This window comes from Cyprinus carpio, chromosome B10 (genome assembly GCF_018340385.1).
Source record: "Cyprinus carpio isolate SPL01 chromosome B10, ASM1834038v1, whole genome shotgun sequence".
Lineage (NCBI taxonomy): Eukaryota > Metazoa > Chordata > Actinopteri > Cypriniformes > Cyprinidae > Cyprinus > Cyprinus carpio.
The window spans coordinates 13,195,494-13,217,685 of record NC_056606.1 but is presented as its reverse complement, the minus strand read 5'-3'; the positions used below and the strand labels follow the sequence as shown (position 1 = coordinate 13,217,685).

Below are 22,192 nucleotides of genomic sequence, written 5' to 3'. Positions count from 1 at the left end.
AGTCATTGTTCCTAGAGAATACACTGAACCTTGGTTCACAGTCTCTTTCTCTTTTGCCGCGTTTCCACCGAAATTACCCGGAACAATTGTACCAGGAACTTTTTTCCCCAGGAACTATTTTCACCCCAAACCTGTTGCTTTCTGCGTTTTCACCACGGTCTAAAGTACCAGGAAGATTAGGCAAATAGACTGGTGACGTAGGTTTGGGCTCGTTTCTCAATACAAAGTACGCAAATTTTGGATTTGCATCCTCGGTAGTTCAGACTTTGCGCATTCGACTTGGGAGTGTGATGTCCGCGACGATGCAAGTCCGGTAATTCTGCTAACAGCAGCTTACTTGATAACATCAGTCAGCTCGCCTTGGCTACTGCAATTTTCCTCGCTGTATATTTACAATAAAACGAAATAGGATATCAAATACCACTGCCTCCTTTCATTTTCATTTAAACATAATAATAGCCGCAGAAATGTTACTTAGTTCAGGGAGATGTGTATATATACAGCCTACATTACAATGAAATGAAATATTATATCAATTGCCTTTTTTTATTTTCATTTTAACATATAGAGAAATTGAATAAAGAACAAAGCTTACCTGTTAGATTTACCCAAAATGAATTATATTTTGTTTAACCACTAAAGAGACATCAGAGCCAGCGGCAAATGTGAGAAGGACTAACCGAGTCGAGACTGCTCTCGGCAGATACATGATCAATGAGCTCCCGCTGATCGCGTGGAGCTTACCGTCTCCGAAATCGGCAAAACACATTTTTAAATAGGTGCTGTCTTTATAAATAAACCACAGATTTGAGTTTTAAACAACTACATTCTCACCTGAAATACTTTTAAAATTACATTTCATGACACAGTAACAGTAATATTTAGAAAATGATCCGAATAAATGGTGGTTGAAATCACAATGCTGCGTTAACTCAATCAATCAGCATGCTTAGCGCCCAAGTCCCGCCCCCAAAAGTTCCGGAGCTTTGAAAAAGTACTACCTCACCAGCAGGGACTTTCTGAGGGGCATTTTTTTACTCAGAACTTTATTTAGTTCCTGGTTCCTGCAGTGGAAACACAAAGAGTATCAGCCCAAAGTCCCTAGTTCCTGGGTAAAGTTCCAGCAGTGGAAACGCGGCTTTTCTTTCTCAATCATGGAGTGCATTTATTTGTACAATAAAACACTAATATCCACTTTTGGGTGTGCGGGTCAGGTATTCCTTGGACAATTTATTACCTTTCCCTAATAAAAAACATTAAGGCATTGACATGAACTTACATGTTGGCTTGTTAGACTCTAATTCTTCATGATGATTGTATATTAGGTCTCAGAATCAGGTTATGAGTAAGATGCATGTTTGGCCTGGCAGAGTAGAATTACGAATTAATTTTGCTATTTTAAAAACACCGAAGCAGCAATAAATACCTGCCGTTGAGAGTAAATCAGTTTTCTGTGTGAAAACTGTTTTTTTAGTTTAAATTTGTTTTGTGTTAAGTCAGCTGATAGACCTCTATCTCCATAATATGTTTGCATATGTGGTTTCTAAACACTCATTATGTTTTTTTTTTTTTTTGTCTCTTCAGTTCCAGATTTTAGCGTTAACACGCTCTCCACAAATGCCAGCCAGGAGCTGCGAGGCCTGGGCATTCCCAAGGTGTCAGGCCTAGAGCGCAGTCAAGAGAAGAGCCAGGAGACGTCCCGTGAACTCTCGTCGGCCACCCCCTCACTGGTGCCCACTTCTCACCCCAAACCTCCCCTCCCCGCCCCCCTTAACGTCCAGCTACCCCCCTCCAACCGGGGGTTACCCTTGCCCCCAAGCCCAGCCCAAACCCAGCACCCTTGCCCAGAGCGTCCACTGAGACCACTTTCACCCCCTAACACCCTGCCTCAAACCCAGGGTCAAAAGCCCTCTCAGGCACCCCCAGCCCAGCTTCAGCACCCACCTGAGCCTCCACCTCACCCAAGGCCACCTCGAACTCCAAGCATCTACCACCACCCCCCATCACCAGCGCCACCCCCGACCCAGCAGAACCCCACCCAACCTGTGCAACACAGACCGCCCTCACGGTGCCATCCGCGCCCAATCTCTGCCTACAACAGCAGCCTCAACGGACTGAGGTGAGTAGGAAGCAAATGGGTGTAATGGAGTTAAATATAAAAGCAAAGCTTAGCAGGAAGTGTCTGTGACACTCCAGGTGTGTTACACACACTGACTGAGCAGCTGTTCAGAGCCCCAGCTCTTAAATACTGTAGCGAAACAGCATGATTTCTATATTAAAATGTAAAATGTATCAATCCTCCAGTAAACATGAGCCACAAATCCCTGTTTGTACATGTTTGTGTGTGAGTGTGTGTGTGTGCCTGACAGCACCGCAGAGAGAACCCCAGCTGAGAGATTAGACGGTTTGATTCGTTCCCCTCCCACGTCGATGCTGCTGCTGCCTTGTAGCTGGCGGCGGCTTGTAGATAACATTTCCTCTGCTCGACTCAGACACCCCAGTATCACGCAGAGAAGCAGAACTTCCCCTCCCTCCTCTCACCCTTCTCCGCCGTCTTTTTGATTTGTTGTGTAGTCCACCATGCGCAGTGTCTTGCCATTGGACTGCTGATGATAATTATACTTTGTGTTATTCTGTATGTGCACAGCTGTTAATATGAATATAATTAACATTTAAATGATTACTTGGCATGTAAATGAGCTCTTTGTTAGATTGTGTATGACTCTGATAAATACTTTAGCGTATACGGCTTGGAAATCCCTCCAGGAATAACACATTCTTCACCACTGTATCCACACTTTCCAGGTTTCTGAAACTGGATCCTTTTGCCAAATTTATAGTAGACACTTTCCACTCTTAAAGCAATTTAGTGAACAAAGAAGTTTTGTGATTTTATGTTGGAAAGGGAGTTCTCTTTTATACAGGCACGTTTTTACAATCGTTTATTCTCTCTTTTTTCACAGCAGCAGTCGAAGCAGCACTCCAGGGAAGCCCCCGGGCCCCTCTCTAGCCCCCCATCTGCACCATCACCATCCTGCCCCCACTGGGGCAGCAGCCTCCTTCCCCCTGCCCCTGCAGGCAAACCCCACGGCTTCGCACACCTTCCCCCCCTCCCTGCCGCCCTCCACTCTTCCTCATCACACCAATATGTTTGCGTCGCCTGCTGCTCTGCCTCCACCTCCTCCTCTCACCTCAAACACTCTGCCGGTCCCCGGACACCCAGCTGGGAGTGCCTACTCAGGTACCAATCTTTCATCCATAGTCCTTTAATGCATAACATAAATAAGATCAGATATTATTGCCAGCTGTTGAATCATGTAATTATCATCAATACCAATATGGTTCTCTATGGAACACTTCTGAAAAGGGGCTCTTGTAAAGTAACCTTTCAAACTTCTCATATTTTTCTTCTCCCAGAACAAGACCTTCTCCGGCAGGAATTAAACACTCGTTTCCTGGCGTCTCAGAGTGCTGATCGCGGGGCATCATTGGGGCCCCCTCCATACCTGCGGACTGAGTTCCACCAGCACCAGCACCAGCATCAGCATCAGCACCAGCACACACACCAACACACACACCAGCACACCTTCACCCCTTTTCCCCACGCCATCATGCCCACGCCTGCACCGCCCATGGTGCGTACCCCAGCCAGAAATGTGAGGATAAGTGGAACACAACTCTAAACAAATAATAATAATTGTGGTGATGGATGGATGACTATACACCTTATTTTAACATAAGAGCGGGAGCGGCCTTTGATAAGTTGTGCAAGGTTTCCGGTGTCATTTGCTTTTAGATATTTTACCTGTCTATTATGCTGCTTGAAATTGCAAAGTGATCTTTGTGATCATATCCTTTTAATTCATTATTATAATAAATACACTGGTTTATAGCGCTAATCATTTTTCAGTTTACTGCTTTTTTTTATTTAAATTTAGAAGCTAATGAATTGGAAGTCTTGCACATTCCAAGAAGATAAATTTTTTCCGCACCACAAAATAAGGTGGAGATGCTTGAGTGATTAAATGGATGACTGAATTTATAAAATAGATGTATACATATAAAAATCAAATGCATGTATACAAGATACAGGGTTCCCACGGTCATGGAAATTTGTATGATGTGTCGTTTTAATTAATTATCCAGACCGGTTCACAAATGATGATTTATTAGCGAGACTGTAAAAATCAAATCCTTCAATATGATTTGTAAAAATCCCTATTGAGTCATCAGAGAAGACTGGAAGAAATCAATGGTCAAAAACTGTGGGAACTCTGTAGGTAACTACTAAATTTGTGCATGTGTGTACTGCACCAACTGTTGAATTCTAAACTTTTGCAGTACAGTATGCTGATTCAGTAAACACTAGAAGCCATGGTGGTGGCTCGCTCTCTCAATTGTAACCATGTGTTTCTCTTTCGCCACAATGTGGCTTTTCTTTGTTGAAAAACTGCTGTTTTTCTCTGGCATGCTTCACCACTCTCTGTTCTCTGCCCTGATTTTCAAATTGGCAGTCAGAGCCACCGGGGATACATTTTTGTTCCAGCCAAGCATTGAGAACTTAATACTAGTTTATTCATTCCCAGTTTAATGACATCATTTTGGTCTGATGGAGTTTTGACTGAGGGCTTTTGGTTGGCAGGCAGCAGAGCTGATTAGTGAGTTGAGACTTCATACGGACGCTCCCACACACAGCTCGACGGTAACCACACTGCCCACAAGAGGCTTAAAAGCGGCTTTTGAACCATTCCAGACTCAAAGACCTCTGAGAATGGCTCTCTGTTAGCTAATGAGAGTATAAAACTAGTTTGAGAGCCACATTGTTTACTCGCGAGTGGGAAACATTCTCTCTGGATCCAGATTAGACCACTCAAACCCTGTTAAATGAGCTGTTTATAGGACTATTTTTAGACAGCCGAATGGCTTCAATTTGACCATTCACAGAATTGCTGAGTAATACACATTTACAAGAGAAAGACCTTGTCATAATTCACTGTAAATTGCAAAACGACAGGCTGAACCGTGCCAGCAGAAATAATGCTGGCCTATTTTCTGTGCTAACATTTATTAATCAGGGCAGAGACCATTTTACTGCCAACCAAACACTTTTCTGGAGAGCACATTAAAGCATTTGCTATTTGTTTTGAGCCTCGTGACTCCACAAGATATTTGTCAGAAGTAAATTGTTTGTAGGCCTGAAGCTGTTTCTCCTTTCCTCCACAGTTCGACAAATATCCCACTAAAGTGGACCCCTTCTACAGACACAGCGTAAGTACCTGTCATGTTTTTGGCATTTGCTGTGGTGGCTTTGTTCTTCTTTCTTTATCGTAGTGGTTGTTGTTATTTTTAATTTGTGCTCCAATAATTTAATTTCATCATACTTGGCATTATGGGTGTTGTAAGCAATAGGGCCAATAAGAAATCCATCCGTAATTATATCTACAATAGGCTTAAACTGCCTTAATGTTTTTTTATAAAAAACATTACTACATGAAGGTATTAAGCACACATTTTATTAAAACATTATTTTATTAAGCAAATTGGCTGCAAGATTATTATTTTTTTCTATTGAAATGCCTCGCTGGATACTGTGGGGATCTTGTTAGAGATAAAATGCATTCCATTCTACCTCCCTGTCCAACAGGTTAATGCAACTTTAATTTATTTGATCTCTGCCCTTCAATTACAGAGTCGCCATTTAGCAATGATTCATTTGTGACACCCACCCATGAACACACACACTTTTGTAATTACATGTATTATGCAGTGCACTGTGATAATAACAGTCATTGCTATCAGAGCTGGTTTAGAGGGTGACCCATATTGTAAATTCATCTCACCATTAATCTTTGTTTAATGTCACAACAGCTGCAGGTCAGATGAAGGTTGTATCATTATGTGCAACAGAATAAATGATTTGTAGTCTCATTCTTTTATTCATTCATAGAGAGAAGAACTAAGCATAAATTGTTGTGAATTATTTTCACATGGTGTGTATTTTCATATTATGTGTAGATGTTAGTTTGTACAGGGACCTGCAGACTCCGGCCTCACTGTATAACTGTAAACAGCTGACACGATCAAACAGGAACCTCGCAGAGTAACTGTGTCTTGTATCTTTTTTCTTTTCTCAGCTGTTCCACTCTTACCCCCCAGCAGTGTCTGGCATTCCGCCCGTCATCCCACCGACGGGGCCCTTCGGATCTCAGCAGGGAGCGTTCCAGCCCAAGGTATCACAATATCAAACACTAAATGTTAGAATGTCGAGACTACTCCCAACACTAACCTCCTGTGCTGTTCCAAATGTACTCCTTCACACATGGAACGGATCTAGCTAAATATAAACAGATCTCAGACAGTTCTTCTTTAATGGTATCTATAGGTACAGTATAAATAGAGCATCAATTACAGATGTTTTCTTAAGATATACAGTCTGGTGATGTACCACAGTTAGCTATCAGTAATCCTAGAGTACATGAGATATTACTGGATGGTTTAGGTATTGTGTAATTGGCTGAAAATGCTTATGTATTGTCTTTTTGTACTACAGACCTCAAACCCTCTAGACGTGGCAGGCAGGCCTGGAGCCGTCCCACACACACTCCTTCAGAAAGACCCTCGGGTACACACCTCAAACACACTTTTTGCAACGAACAAACTTGTGCTGAATGACACGACGGGCAAACTAAGAGTTGCATTTGTCAGTCACGTTATACTGTTGTCCTCATTGGTATGCAGGCAGTGATAGGAAAGGGAATACTCTGAATTCTGGCCTAATTATTCCACGAAATGCTTCATTAGGAAGGGAAATTTTAACATTTTAATTTGGTCAGTGATGAAGTGATGTTCGGATGCTAATTAAAAGCCCTGAGTGACAGCTTTGTGTCCCTAATCTCTCTCACTCGCGCTCTCTTTTTCCCTCTCCTCTCTAGCTGACAGATCCGTTCCGGCCCGTTCTCAGGGTAAGACTGCTTTATCAGTTACTCGTTTTTTTCCCCACAGGACTCCACAGGAAATATAGTAAAAGCTCATTACAGTTTAATCCCACCTTACACCGAGCACCTGCCTTCCGCTCTACAGTCTCTTTAATTAGCTGTGTGCTGGGACTCGACGGTCTCATCTCAGAGTCTATAGGAGACACTATATGACTCCCCCTTATATGAAATACTTTGTAATGACATTTTCCCTAATTAATTTTCAACTGTGGCCAAAACATAGGAGAACGCAAAGAAACTTAATATTAACATTGCAAGTTAAATTTCACTTTAAAATTTTCAACTTAAAATTGCAAACAATATTTTCAGATGTACCCAATATTCTGTAATAGAAGTGTTTAAAAGTTTTTAAGGAATAAAATGAAACTAGCATGAACATAGTCATGTCTGAACATGAAAATCTTACCTTGTCTTTCTGCCTCCACAGAAACCAGGAAAGTGGTGTGCTATGCATGTCCATATAGCCTGGCAAATTTACCACCACCAACAGAAAGTAAAGGTGAGATTTGTGTACATAACCTGATTTGACTTTTACTGCACCCTCCAATCAGGATCAACATTACATATGCAAATAAATTTTCTTTGTGCCTCTCTGTTAACTCTGATCTGCAGAATACAATACAGCTTTTTTTATTTTTGAGGTACTCTAAGTGGGGTATCACATTTGTTCTCTTTTGTGCTTGGCCTTCTCCAGCAGCAGATGCAGGTTGACCCACACAAGCTGGACTTTGGCTTCAAACCGGAGTTCCTAAGTCGACCCCCAGGCCCCACCCTTTTTGGAGCTATCCATCACCCTCATGACTTGGCACGACCTGCATCGCTTTTCTCAGCAGCAGGTGAGCAGATGTTCAAAATCTTATCAGAGTGGATAGAGATCACTGTTACTATAAAGATCAAGAGCAGTGTTTCCAACATATTTTGGTTAGTCAGCACTGACTATTAGTGTTTTTTTTTTTTAATTGATTTGATGCATTTGTAATTATTTTAGTCGTGATACTCATTACACACCACCTATACGGGAAGCAAGTGAAGTAACAAAACCTAAATGCTTCCGAATTAAAGCAACATATGCTGTAAGTGAGCGGAAACATTCTAGATTAAAGGGTTACTCCACCCCAAAATTAAAATTTTGTTATTAAACACTTACCCCCATGTCATTCCAAACCCGTAAAAGCTTTGTTCGTCTTCGGAACACAATTTAAGATATTTTGGATGAAAACCGGGAGGCTTTTGAAAAGTATGAAAGACATCGTCAGAATAGTCCATCTGCCATCAGTGGTTCAACCGTAATATTATCAAGCAACGAGAATATTTTGTATGCGAAGAAAACAAAAATAAGGACTTTATTCAACAATTCATCTCCTCTGTGTCTCTCTGCATGACCGTAGCGCCATTTAGGAGAATATCCGCTGAATGCAAACTGCATACACTACTCTGTGTCAGCTGTGACACAAGGATACGTTTTCTATGTGTATTTATAACGTTATGGTTGAACCACTGATGGCAGAAAAATATTCCAAAATATCTTAAATTGTTCTGAACACGAACAGAGCTTTTACGGGTTTGGAACAACATGGGGGTAAGTGATTGACAAAATTTTCATTTTTGAGTGGAGTATCCCTTTAATCCTGTTGTTTGTACTGTATTATGTACTGCATTTTCACTCCTGTCAAGGATGTACTGTCTAGGCAGTCTACCATCCCCCCACCACCACACACCAAACACACCTGTGTTGGACTGAAATCACCCTTAATAACGCAGAACGCCCTTTGAAGTCCACTTCCATACAGTCCTTCAACTGAGCATGTCAGATGGAAAGAGATGTACAGAGCTGGGATGCACCAGGACTGCAATTGGAAACCTTGAGTTAGAACATTAGGCTTGCTTTAATAAGATTGAAACAAATTTCATTGTTTTCTGTTTGTGATTTAGGGAACACACATCCCTCAGCTGCACCTTTCGGACACCCTCCACATCACCCTAGCAATTTTCTCACCCCAGGACCCCACTTGGGTAAGTTGACAAGACTCTCACATATGCACATTCACACTCCTCCACTAGATGTCACTGTGCCGTCAACAACTGCTTATTCTTGTATTCTAAGGCCCCTGACAATGTCCTACAGAGTTTAGCTCCAATTTGCCCCAACACACCTGGACGTTTTTAGTAACCCTGCAGACCTTGATTAACTGGTTCAGGTGTGTTTAATTAGGATTGGAGCTAAACTCTACAGGATAATGACCCTCAAGGAGAAGGATTGGACAACCCTGGATTAAGGGTTACTGAACACTTCTCTGAAAGTCAGTGGAGGATATAGCCTACATATTGCTGAAATGTTTATAAATCTGTTCATTTTTTTGGATTCAATGAGTTTAAATCTGGTTTATAAAGGGGGGGGTATTTTTAAGTCATAACATTCTGTGATGAAGCAAGCTGTTCTTCATTGATGGTTCACACAATCATTTCATTGACTGATTCCTTGTTCCTGTTGTGACTGACAGAGCCCTTCAACAGACCATCTTCATTTGGAGGTCTGGCCTCATTAAGCACTGCAGCCTTTGGTGGGCTGGGAAACCCAACACTCGGTAATTGCCAATTTCTCAGCTGTTTTGTATTAGAAAATTTACCTTAATTCAACATTTTATTATTCAGAAATACAGTACCTTTATAAATTTAATTTCAGGTATAAGACTAATTGTAGGTTTAAAAAACCATTACAACACATTTAATTTTTTGACATCAAATAGTACTCATGCATGAAATATAAAATATCAAGATAAATAAAATCTAACCATGTTGTTGTTGTTTTTTTTTAATCCTAGCATCCAACTCTATATTTGGCCACAAAGATGCACCCAGCGCACAACAGCACTTCAGTGGACCCCATGAGCCATGGAACAGACTCCACCGAACTCCGCCGTCCTTCCCCACCCCACCTCCCTGGCTCAAACCTGGAGACCCTGAACGAAGCACGTCAGTCAGCTCCCACGAGAGAGAACGAGAAAGGGACAGAGAGAGAGAACGTGACCTGGACAAGAGGGATTCATCAGTCAACAAGGATGATAAAGAGCGGTGCGTAGAGATGTGTGGATGATATTTACATAGCAGTCACCTGATAGCATTTGTCAGTGATTATATATTTTATTGGCATGTATTGTTGTATAGTCAGCCGGTCATTATTGCACAATTAACCCAAAGAGAGTCTTGTATCACCCTGAAGTAGTTTATTTCACAACAATGACCTGCTGAATGCTATCCAAAAATATTTTTTGTCTGATAGTAATGATCCATTTCACCTCTAGGGAACCTACTGAAAAAAGGCACCAGAATCATCCATCCCCGATTCCTGTTAACGCCCTCACTCTGATGAGTCACACCCGGTCGTCTGAGCCCTCCCGGAACCACATCCCTTCAAGCGAGTCTCGGGACAAGGACAAGCTCAAAGATCGCGAGAGAGAACGAGAGCACTCGGACTGGAAAGACTCCAATACAGATGAGCACAAGGTGAAGGAGAATCACCACAGTGACAAGGACGCTCCCATCATCCACAATGGCCGGGTTTCTGAAGACAAGCCAGCCAATCGAGTTACAGCGTCACCCTACATGCGGCCAGGGGGCATAGATCGGGTGAACGGCGGGCTGACGCGAGATGTTCTGGAGAAAAAGACCGATATCACCTATGAGAAGAAAAACAGCGAGATAAAGGTGAAAGAAGAGAGGAAAGAGGAGCAAGATGGTTCCACAGAAAGATCCCCGGAACAAAGATCTACACCGCAAGCACCTCCTCCTCCTCCTCCTCCTGCTGCTCTCCACCCTCCGTCTTCAATGCCGGTACCCATGGGCATGGCCAGTATGCATCCCATAAACAGTATCAGTAGTCTGGAGAGGACTCGTATGGTGGCCCCCTTCATGGGTATCAGTCCCATCCCAGGGGCAGAGAGATTCCCCTATCCCGCCTTTCACTGGGATCCCATGAGGGACCCTTACCGGGGACTTGATATCCATCGAAGGGATCCGTTAGCTCGGGAACTGCTACTGCGGAATGACCCTCTGCACCGGTTAGCAGCGCCACGACTTTACGAAGCAGAACGCTCATACCGGGACCGGGAGCCTCATGACTTTAACCGAGACCACCCTCACGGGCTGGTCTTGGAACAGCGGCGGGAACAAGAGCGGGCACACCTAGAGGAGCGGGAACGTCTGCACTTGCTCAGAGAAGACTACGAGCAGGGGCGTCTGCACCCAATGCATCACCACACTTTAGACGGACACCTCCCTCATCCGGGTCTCATGGCCCCTGGAATTCCCAGCATGCACTACCCTCGTGTTAGCCCCTCCTCTGCCGTGGCTGCCCAGAATGGAATCCTCAACAAAACCCCTCCCACCGCATCACTCAGTGCCCCGCCCCCTCTTATCCCAACCCTGGGAGTGCGTTCCACATCTCCCAGACGGACTACCCCACTTGGCACTGACATTAGAGACAGACCCCCCTCACACACACACAAAGACATCGAGGCACGGTGAGACCCCGAAGGACTGTAATGGAACTCAAAAGCAAGCACTTGAGGCTGTATCATATCTGTATATAGATTGTGCATTACTAATTGTCTTATGTTGAGTTTGTTTTTTGTACAAAAGACAGATTTTTCATGCTCTTTTATCCTTTTCGCTCCTGCGTTGATGTGTATTCTTAAACATGTACAGTACACTGATCTCGAGAAAGTGGACAAGCACTAGATCTCCAACATGGAAAGATGATCTTGGAATGTACAGGTACATCAATACATTGCAAAAAGGCAGAACTTGTAGATGTGTAAAGTTGGTGTTTCTCTCCTTGAGGGAAAAAAAATTTAAGGTACAAATATGCAAATGGGTGTTATGAAAGCTTTACTTTGAAATGCTGTACATAGTGGGCAGTGATCAAAAGGAGAGCGAGTGGACAGGCTCTGGTTTTAGTTTGATGCTGCGTATTAATAGTTTGGAAGGATCATATTGTCCTAGAGACCACATCCCCTTCTTTCAACTATGCAACTCTTGCGTGGGCTCTCTCTCTCTGTATCATTTTCTCTCCTCTAGAGGACAAACAGCCTCTACTGAATCCTCTCTTTCTCCTGGTGGAGCAACAGTACATGCTTACATAATACTCAGATTGTGATGGTTCCTAACTAGGGATTTTCTGCAACGAGTTTCTCACACATCTGACAAACATGTTCCCTAATTTTTGATCCAGAAACATGCTTTTGTTCTTCAAGCTATAAAGCTCTGTGTTGACAATCCTTACAAATACACCAATGTTCCAAGAAGCTAACAAAACCGAAATTCTCTGAATTAATTACCTCTACATCAAAAGTGTCAATTTGCAAAAATTACAACACATCCCATCAGGTCACGATAACTCTGAGTACAGAAAGCAGGACAATTCTCTATTGGTCTAGCTGTGTATTAAAGCGTTATGTATCTACACAATGATAAAGTTGTAAGCTATGGACAGTTTGTTTTTATTGAGCAGAGATCTATTTTAGTAGTCCATGGGAGGGATAGTTGTGCGCTTTTAAACTGTGTAATTCAGATGTTGTGCAGTGTTTTTTTTTTTTGGTTTAATTTTCTCTACTTTTTTTTAAATCAAACATTAAAATGTCCACTGAAGCAGTAGTGGGTAGTCAATACGTATTGCAATGAGATTGTAAGAAACTTTTTTGCTGTTTATCATGTACGTAAAAAAAGTCCTTTCTAGATCATGTACAAAAAAAAAGGGTGAGGCGACAGCATGCTCCTCAGTTAAACTTGTGTTATGTAAATTGTGCCATGTTATTAAAAAATGTGAACTAATCCTGTCCTAAAGTTTGTTTGTCAGTACTTGCCTTAAAAAAAACAAAAAAACAATACACACACAAGCCAAATCTGCTAGCAGCATGTTTTGACGTTTACAAGACTGTCAATAATTAATCCACTGAGAAAAAATTATTTTCATCAAAAATGTAAAAATTGCTTCCACTCTGGAATAGAGTTCATTCTCTGATTATTTACGTTTGATGGCATGGGCAGAATATTTTTAACCAATCCCTCTTACCGGTAGTTTGATATGAGTGAGAGATGGCAAGACGGTGTGCTAAAATAAAACCTGCCCTCTATTTAATTTCATTCCAACTTCCGGATCATGCTGACTTTAAAAGAAGAACCTGAGCCATCATAACAGACCAAATTAATAGAGCGCAAATCGCCTACTCCAGTGGTTCCCAAACTGAGTGTGCAGTCAGCGAAAGAAACCTCTGCAGGGTGATAAAGACTACACTGTATAATTTTCCAGCTTATCATGCGGCCACTTGCCTGATAAGTAAATAAGTGAGCACAAAATATTAATTTAACATTTTAATTACCTCAACATGACTCGCAGTACCTACTTGAGTGCTACATCATTAGTGGTAGCAATTGTGGTTGTATCAACAGACCACTAGATGGTGCGATTGAATAATCAGACTGGTATTGCAAAGAGTCATGTAGAAATGTATATGAAGATGCATGTTTCTACTCTAAGCATCTACACCAGACGCGAGTGGCGTGATTTGACAAAAGCAAATAGAACCCAGTGACGTTCTCTGCTGTGGATGCAGTGCGACGCGACAAATGCATGACAGTAAACTGATGCCCTGTTCTATTCTTGATGAACTGCAGCACTCTGACACAAAGAACAATTTCAAATATTCATAACTAAGAGAAACGTGAAAACAATTGCTTCCTCAAAAATATTAAGCAGCACAAATGTTTACAACATTGATGATTTCAGGTCTATGTCCAATCCCTCACTTTTTCTAGTTATATAAGATTCAAATATTTTGCCTGTATTTTTTTTTCCCTCATATCGCAATGTAAAATTGATATAGCCTTGACAGTGCAAAAAATCGTGATATGAATTTTAGCTCATATCACCCACCCCTAGGCCGAGCACAGCAGAGAAAAGAGAAGGAGCTAAGCATGTAGCATCAGGCCAACTGCAACAAGTAATTAAAGCTGTTTTAGAATGATTGTAGTTGAAATGGCTGAAAAATCATAAATACAACAACTAGTAAGACGCCTCAATGGATTATCACTTTTGACCAATAGGTGGGGCTGATATCAAATCGATGTGGTGTGTTCTGTATGAGTTGACAATGGCCCACACATAGTTTCATGAGGTGTCAATATGTCAAAGCTTTGCAGAGATACAGCCTCAGATGCAGTTTGGCATCAATCCTCAAATTTGTTGCAGCACTATACAAAAACAGTTTTGTGTATCGACAGAAAATCCATAACATTTTGTCAGCACACTCTGAAGATGATCTGACTCGATTCTGGTGAAAATCGGACCAACGGTCTAGGAGGAGCTTGCAAAAATAAGTTTTCAACTTAAATCAAAATTGCGGACAGGAAGTTCAGCAGACTATGGCAAAATTGGTATCCATGTTCTTGGCATAACTCAAGGAATATTTTGAGACTAGTTTGACTACTATAGGCTAATGTAATAAAAAGTTATTAGAATTTATGGAAAATTCATAATTGATGGTTAATGAATGGTTTATTATTTTTGACCAATAGGTGGCGCAGTTACCAAATTAAAATGGCATGGTCAGTGTGAGGTGACAATGGCACATTCAAAGTTTGGTGTCAATATGTCAAAGCATAAAAGATATACATGCCAAGATCCAACTATGAATCTTTCCAGCAAATTCATGGATGCGCTAAATGAAAACTAGGGATGTCACGATTAACTGCGAGCCAGTTGAAAATTGATTCAAATATGTGATGACTCAAATCGGTTGAGATGCTAAACAAATTGCGAATTCATTTAGGGGTAGGAGTTTATAGTTTACAGCAGAAACCAAGAAAAGGCTTTAAGCGCCACCTGCTGGCAGACAGTGAATCTGCGTCTCATTCCGCTCATACGCTGAAGTTACATGCAGATATTTTTATGTACAGGTTCACAAAACTGAAGTCAAACCATTCTGTTTTTGCTTAAAAATTTCGCAATTATACAATCTAATTTAAATTAAAAACTGCTCATGTTGCATGTATGCAACATCTTTGTTTGGATCATGATTAAAATGCAGTGGTTGCCTCTAATTTAAATGGAAAGAGCACAGACAAAGCCTTATTTTGTTTATATGAAGAGATTTATTTTTTTGTGTTACTTATTTGATTTGGGGCTTGTTTAAAAATTTCAATTTAGTTTTGTTATTTACATTTTATTTAAATTTAGTCATTTAGCAGACGCTTTTATCCAAAGCTACTTACAAAAACAGAAGCTTTCAAAACCAACAAAAGAGCAATAATATGCAAGTGCTATATTCGTATATTATCATAGTTATAGATCAATTTCACAAAGAAATGTACAGCATTTTGTCCAAGCAATAATAAAAGGACACATTTGATTTATAATTTGTCTTAAATATAATTTTGTTTAAAAAAAAAAAAAATTGTGAATCGAATCGTGAAATCAAAATTGTGAATCAAATCCTGAGTTGAGTGAATCATTACATCCCTAATGAAAACCATTTCGTATATCGACACAAAATCCATTACTTTTTGTCAGCTTGTTCTGAAGATTATCCAAGTCAAAACTGCTGAAAATCGGACTAACAGTCTAGGACAGTGGTTCCCAACCACGTTCCTGGAGGCCTCCCAACACTGAACATTTTGCATCTCTCCTTTGTCTGACACACCCAATTCAGATCTATCAACATCAGTCTCATTACAATAGGCTAATATAAACAAAAAGTTATTAGCATTTTTTTTTATTTCATTATAACTTTTGACCACAAGGTGCCCAAACTTTGCGAGTACCATCAGGGCATGGTGTCGAAGATGCATACCATGTATTGTAACGATATGTCAAAGCGTTTGTAAAATATTGAATTTTTTGACCAAATTCAAAATGGCCAATGCCCAAAAAGGCTGACATGGAAAAATTGGGTATGATTTGACTCACCATGCTCCACCTAATCTAAAAAGAACAGTTTTGTGATTTTTGGTCAAACCATTCACAAGTTATAAGTAAAAGTTTTTGCTTGATTTTCATCTAATTTGTTTGTGTGTTATTCGAGATTGGATTGACTAATCAGCTTGAATTCCATAACTTTTTGCCAGCATGGTCTTAAGATGATCTGAGCCAATTTTGGTGAAAATCAGACAAACTGTCCAGGACAAGTTCAAAAAAGTTTTTCGATCAATTGAAAATAGCAAAAAAACTAAACCTTACGATTTTTACATTTTGGACTTTTTTCGACTCGACATGAGCCAAGAATTTTCCCTCTGTGCCTTACGGTTCAAAAGTTATTAGCATAAACATGAATGAAAATTTGGACAAGTGGTGGCGCTAGAGTTTGAGACTCCAAATTTGATATGGTGACAATTGAGACTATTAGTGTGCCAAATTTCATAACTTTCCCGCAAGCGGTTCTATGGGCTGCCATAAACTCAAGAGCGGAAGAAACAGAAGAAGAAGAACGCCAACGGATACAAAAGTTTCCATACCTTCAGTGCTTGGCCCCTAATGATTAATAAAAAAAAAAAAAGAGGGAGAGATGGCTTCTTACCAACTAAGCAGGTAAGATATTTTATTGAACTGATTTTTTTTACATTACTTCAAACCAACAGCCTAAGATACTGTATGCACCTGCTCAGATGAAATGTTGATCTCTGTACCACGAGCCACATTCATCTGCGCAGAGCTGAGGCACAACAAAAACATGCATGTCGTTTTATTTTTAATTATTTTTTTTTACCATTAAAGGGCCCAAAGTTACACTGTGTAGCTTTAAATGGCCTGACGCTTTACTACCACTACTACATCTAATAAAAATAATGCACCAGAGGACCCACTGTGCCAGGAGATGGAGCTGCACCACAAGAACAACTAAGCCCAGAGCTGCACTACGCATCATTTTCATTATTCTTCATATCTGTTAAGATGTTAAAAAATGATTAATAAGTTACCTAGAGGGCCACAAGGAGCTCCTGAGGTCAACAGGAAGCCAAGTGATGTTACTACCTGAAAACAGAAACATTTCAAGCAGACATGACAGTGCATACTGGCTAGAACAAAGCCGACAATCTTTCCCACCACTAGATGGCAGCAAAGCTCCTTCATGAAATCTGAGGGCCTCACAAAAGAGCTTTGGCAATGTAACCAGCAAGAGTAGGTAGATGGAGGAACAGGTGCAGCGCAGGGCGTGGTACACAGCTCTTACACGGGCCGATCCTGCTCATGGTGTCATCGGAGAAGGTTAATGAGCTGGTCGGCCTGGTTTATGAGAGCCACCCACAGGCATGCAAACAATGAATGCAGCCAAACAGGAAAAACCCCTTCAAGTCCAAAAAGCAGAAAAGATTTCAGTCAAGTGAGAGCAAGACAGATAATGACAGGAGGAACTATCATGATGTCAAATTCTGTGAAATATGCATGAAATGATCAAATTACAAGTCAAACACTGTGATCACTTGCTACACCCGTGTTCCATTATAAATTGCGTAGGATTCGATTTGCATTGATTTCAGTGATTTACTGGGTTAGCAATTTAATCCATGAGATACAGCAGCAAATGAAACTGCATTTCAGAAACTGAGTGACATATGAAAGAAGCATCAATCAAACAGTGAATAACATCAGTTCCTCCGGCTGCTCTGCAAATCTAAACATCCGCTCCAGCATGCTGTGCTTTGCATTTCTTTCTCCTTTACCCTCCATGTTAAGATGCTAAAAATCACCTCAGTCTGCATAAATTTAACCATGGAGGGGATTAGATACAAATACTCAATCTCACGCCTTACAATAATAATAACATGCATCCAAAACACATTCAAATCCTTGTCTATTTCTGGTTACGCATATTCTTCTTTGTTCAATATTCCAGTGAACCCTATATTTGTGTATGGATAAATGAAAGAGACACCATAATGAAATATCATCTTAAAAATGTACTGTCTCCAAGCCCCTTTTAAAAGAACATTTCCATTCAAATTCAAATACACAGAACAACATTCTTGAGTTAACTATTACAGGAGAGAATTCCTCAAAGGAACGAAGCATCGCTCCGTGTACCAGCCCCACGTCCTTGATTCTTGTGAACAGACTGAAATAAGGCAGAGATTCTTCTGTGTTACACAAAGCACTGATAAGACAAAAACAGCTGCTTTGGCTCCAAACAAGCGAGACTCAACAGTTGAACCGTATAAATAACATGTTTGCAGAGCAATGTAATATTTATGACACGCACTGAAAACACACATTTTAGCTGCTTTAAACTATGCTATGGATTCTGTTATAGAAGACAGCGTGACCTTCTCTGCGGTCGGACTGCATCAATATTAATGCATGTTGAGCTTAGAGTGAAACTCATCTTATCGTAACATACCAAAACCAGAACATGATGTCAAGATTAGAGGAAACAATTCGAAACTCAATTTCTAATACATTTCATGGATCAGTCTGTGGTGTAATTGTTTAAAAAAAAAAAAAAAACTATGTGTGAAACTTAACTGAATAAAAATGCATCAAAAAATCTTGTCTTGATATTGTCTTGATTATGAAAATAGTTCAAATCTATAATCTAGCTTAAAGTCACAAGTTCTCAGAAATGTTTATTTAGTTTCGAAAACTGTTATACCATTTTCAAAAAAAAAAACAAAAAAAAAACCTCTTGACAAAAAATGTCATGTGGCGTAACCATGAAGCAAAAAATATATTCAAGATTGTGGAGTCATACTCCATGAGAATTTACCAGTATTGTTACTGTTAACTAAAACTTTATTTTTCTTTAACTGAAACGATTCTGAAATAAAATAAAATGTAAATAAAAAAATAAAGGAAAATTAAAAAATGTTGCCTTGGCAACTAACTGAAATATAATAATTAGCTAAAAGCTAATTCAAAATATTAACACATACTAGTATATAAGGAATCTGGAACTAACCTTCATTAAATCAAATGAAGTCAAATCACCTGCTATTTAAGCCACTTGACAGTCAATAAGAGACTAACAAAACTATGAAAGATTATGCCATAATAAATCATGTCAAAAAACAAGCATCACATCAATGATTCAGATATTTTCAGCACTATCTATGGTATTTGATAATGTCAAGTACTAAAGACCCTCACACCATCCAAGGTAGACCACATCAACCGAACCGCTCTACCAATTATCAGCTCGTCTCTTGAATGTCACCGTCTAACCCCTGGCTTGTCTGTCAGGGCCATTATTCCCACAGAGGCCCAGGTCCGATCAGACCACAGTTATCTCCCATCACACATACTCTGAGCCCTGGAGGCCCACTTACGCAGGGCATGATGTGTGGGCCCGGGGGAAGACTCCATCTCTGACACAGAGAGACTCTCTAATTGCCTAACTGGATTTAGCCTCTGGTGTGAAATATCTCCAGAGGGGAAATGGAAAACAATACAGACATAAAGAGAGATGGAGAGACAAATAAGCAAGAGGTGAGAAATGGCTCTACACAGCTAATTCAGTGGTCCTGACCTCTGCTCTCCTGTGGGAGATCTCATACCACACATATATTCCAGATACACAGCAGACACGATGGCGGTAATGGAGATGACCCCAATATGGCCAGAGAGGACAACGAACACATCGCATCGACCCTCTAACTGCCACAACCAAACACATTACCTGCTGGTTGAAGCCTCAGCGCTGCACGTCTATTTGTGTGCTGACTGCCTGTAATGGAATCCAGAATCCCACATGGCAAAATTCATTGCATCCAAAGCTATGAACCCAGGGTTCAAAAACTAACCAAACACCAATTGTGAGTAAATAATATTGGCATCTGAAGAGTGAATAAAAGGAGCTGGCCTGGAACTTTATTAAGCTGGAAAATAATACATGGTTTAGGTTCAATTGTGGGTCTGATTACTGTTATGCAATACTCTGTGAGGCAGTATTTCTATAAAAGGCTTTACCAGACTTTAAAAAAATTGTTTGATTATTTATACAATTAAGACTAAAAGGGTATACAGTGCCAAAATTAGCCAAAACTAATCATGATTTGCTAATAGGCTACTTACTGATGTTTGTTCTGTTGTTTTCCCGCTAAAAATGATTTCACTTTGGCTAAGTTACACAAATGAAATAAAGTTTTAGAAGACTAACTAAATGGAGGATACAGGCAATGCCTATGAATGAATAACCTATTAAAACAATATTCCCAAAATACTCTTCTATGGTTAATTAATTTTGATCATTCAAAAAGAAATGCAGAAAACATGTTTGACTCGACATTAAGCTATTTGCCGTATTTTGTTTTGAGCGTCATCATTCACTAATTTCAGTTTTGTCTGAGCTCAAGTCCAACCCAATACGATTCATTAGATTTCCGTGGAAAGGCTACATTTCCAAACTTAAAACTAAACTTCATCACGAGACAAAACAGCGAGTTTGCCCGCAATACAGAACGTATACAAAAAAACAACGCCTATATATTCAGTACCTTTTTCCTAAGTAGTAACCATAGGCATAGACATATAAATACTAATATTTATATGTCTATGACCATAGGTAGTAACTGACGAGCACCGCCATGAAGGATTCAAACTTCCGTTAGGATGCTGTGGTGTTCCGGTGTTCTTCTTTTGGAGTTTTATGGCGGTTGGCATACAAACGGTAGGTGCATTCCCGCCACCTACTGGACTGGAGTGTGGACCATTGATGGAATAGGAAGAGCTAAATCAAATAAAAAATAAAATAAAAACCTTCTAAATCCTGTTAAACAGATCTACTTTTTTAAAAATATGTCATTAAACATTATGTATTTTAAAATGATTCAAGCCATTATTCAACAGAGTTTTAAGTGTAATTTTTTCTATTCCTATTTCTTTTAATTCTTCCAACAGAAATGCTCTTTCATTATCATAAGCAGAACAATGTAATATTGCATGCTCTACTGTGTCTGGTAATCCACACAGACTACGGTTCCCAGACTCATGCTTATTAATTTTAATAAGCATGAGTGAAAAATTTCAAGCAGTATGGCCAATGCGAAGTCTAGTAATAATTGCATCTTCTCTTCTACTACCATAATTAACTCTTTCAACCCCAACTTGATTTTGAATATGATGAAGATGTCTACCTCTCTCCTCCTTTTTCCAAACTTCTTGCCATATTATTTTTATTGCTGTTCTAATTTTAGTCTTAACTTCTTCTTTGCTTAATGGAATAATAATTTCTGTTTGTGATATTTTCAGTTCCTGTTTTGCCACATGATCCACAATCTCATTTCTATCCACGGCCACGTGTGCTGGAACCCACAGGAAACATATCTTAATTCCTATCTTACTCACTCTATACATACATAAAATAATTTCATACAAAATGTCTTGTCTTGAAGATCTTCCACTGATAAGACTTGATCAAGCAGAGAATGAGTCTGAACATATCACAGCATTCACTGGCCGAGTATCCTCCATCCACCTGATAGCTAATAATATTGCTACCATTAAGGCAATAGGCCTGTAACTAGTTGCCACAGAATGATCCTTTCCTGGTTTTGCAATATGAATAACTATCCCATGTTTCCATGTAGTCGGTAAACTCCCTTTTTCCCATACTTTATTAAAAATATGTAACAATATATAAAGTGACTTATCTGAAAGGTGCTTTACCATTTCATAACACACATCATCCTTTCCTGGAGAAGTTAGCTTAGCCCCAATTGCAGCCCTTTTTAGCTCATATAAGGAAAACTCATTATCTAACATACTTCCTGACTTTCCCCTATGAATTAATAATTCAGGATTATCTCTTAAACAACTCTCTCTCTATCTTTTCATATTTTCTGGAAGATTATCATTACTGTGCACTTTAACAAAAGCACTGGCTAAAACTTCAGCTTTCTCATTATCTGAAACAGCTGGTTTACTTTCACTCATAATAACTGGAATATTATTCTTTCTTTGTATCCCATTCATCTTTTTAATCATACCCCACACTGAACTGATTTCAGTTTCTTCACCTATACTTTCACAATATTTCCTCCAATAATTTCTTTTTGCATCTCTAATTACTTTCCTAATAATTGCTTGTTTCCTCTTATATTCAATGAAATCATTAAAAACATAATTTTTCCTAACCTTTTTCAGTGCTTTATCACAAATCATTTTTGCCTTACTACAGTCCTCAGTCCTCCAGGGACTGACTTCTTCCAGCTAC

The 22,192-nt window shown here is 39.9% G+C and overlaps 1 protein-coding gene across 9 annotated transcripts in view; it reads left to right on the top strand.

The window, feature by feature from the left end:
* Window positions 1–12,829, top strand: part of auts2a (activator of transcription and developmental regulator AUTS2 a) — a 333,955-nt gene extending 321,126 nt beyond the window's left edge. For 5 of the 9 annotated variants that reach the window (XM_042732629.1, XM_042732628.1, XM_042732630.1 and 2 more), the window contains 13 exons: window positions 1,585–2,119; window positions 2,964–3,241; window positions 3,418–3,656; window positions 5,224–5,268; window positions 6,135–6,230; window positions 6,551–6,622; window positions 6,933–6,962; window positions 7,423–7,494; window positions 7,690–7,831; window positions 8,928–9,008; window positions 9,497–9,580; window positions 9,818–10,067; window positions 10,298–12,829. In XM_042732629.1, the coding sequence (XP_042588563.1) occupies window positions 1,585–2,119; window positions 2,964–3,241; window positions 3,418–3,656; window positions 5,224–5,268; window positions 6,135–6,230; window positions 6,551–6,622; window positions 6,933–6,962; window positions 7,423–7,494; window positions 7,690–7,831; window positions 8,928–9,008; window positions 9,497–9,580; window positions 9,818–10,067; window positions 10,298–11,519 (3,146 nt within the window). In that variant the 3' untranslated portion in view covers window positions 11,520–12,829. The remainder of the gene's footprint in view (window positions 1–1,584; window positions 2,120–2,963; window positions 3,242–3,417; window positions 3,657–5,223; window positions 5,269–6,134; window positions 6,231–6,550; window positions 6,623–6,932; window positions 6,963–7,422; window positions 7,495–7,689; window positions 7,832–8,927; window positions 9,009–9,496; window positions 9,581–9,817; window positions 10,068–10,297) is intronic. The other 4 variants (XM_042732632.1, XM_042732633.1, XM_042732631.1 and 1 more) reach the window with 4 other exon arrangements.
* The last annotated feature ends 9,363 nt before the right edge of the window (window positions 12,830–22,192 follow it).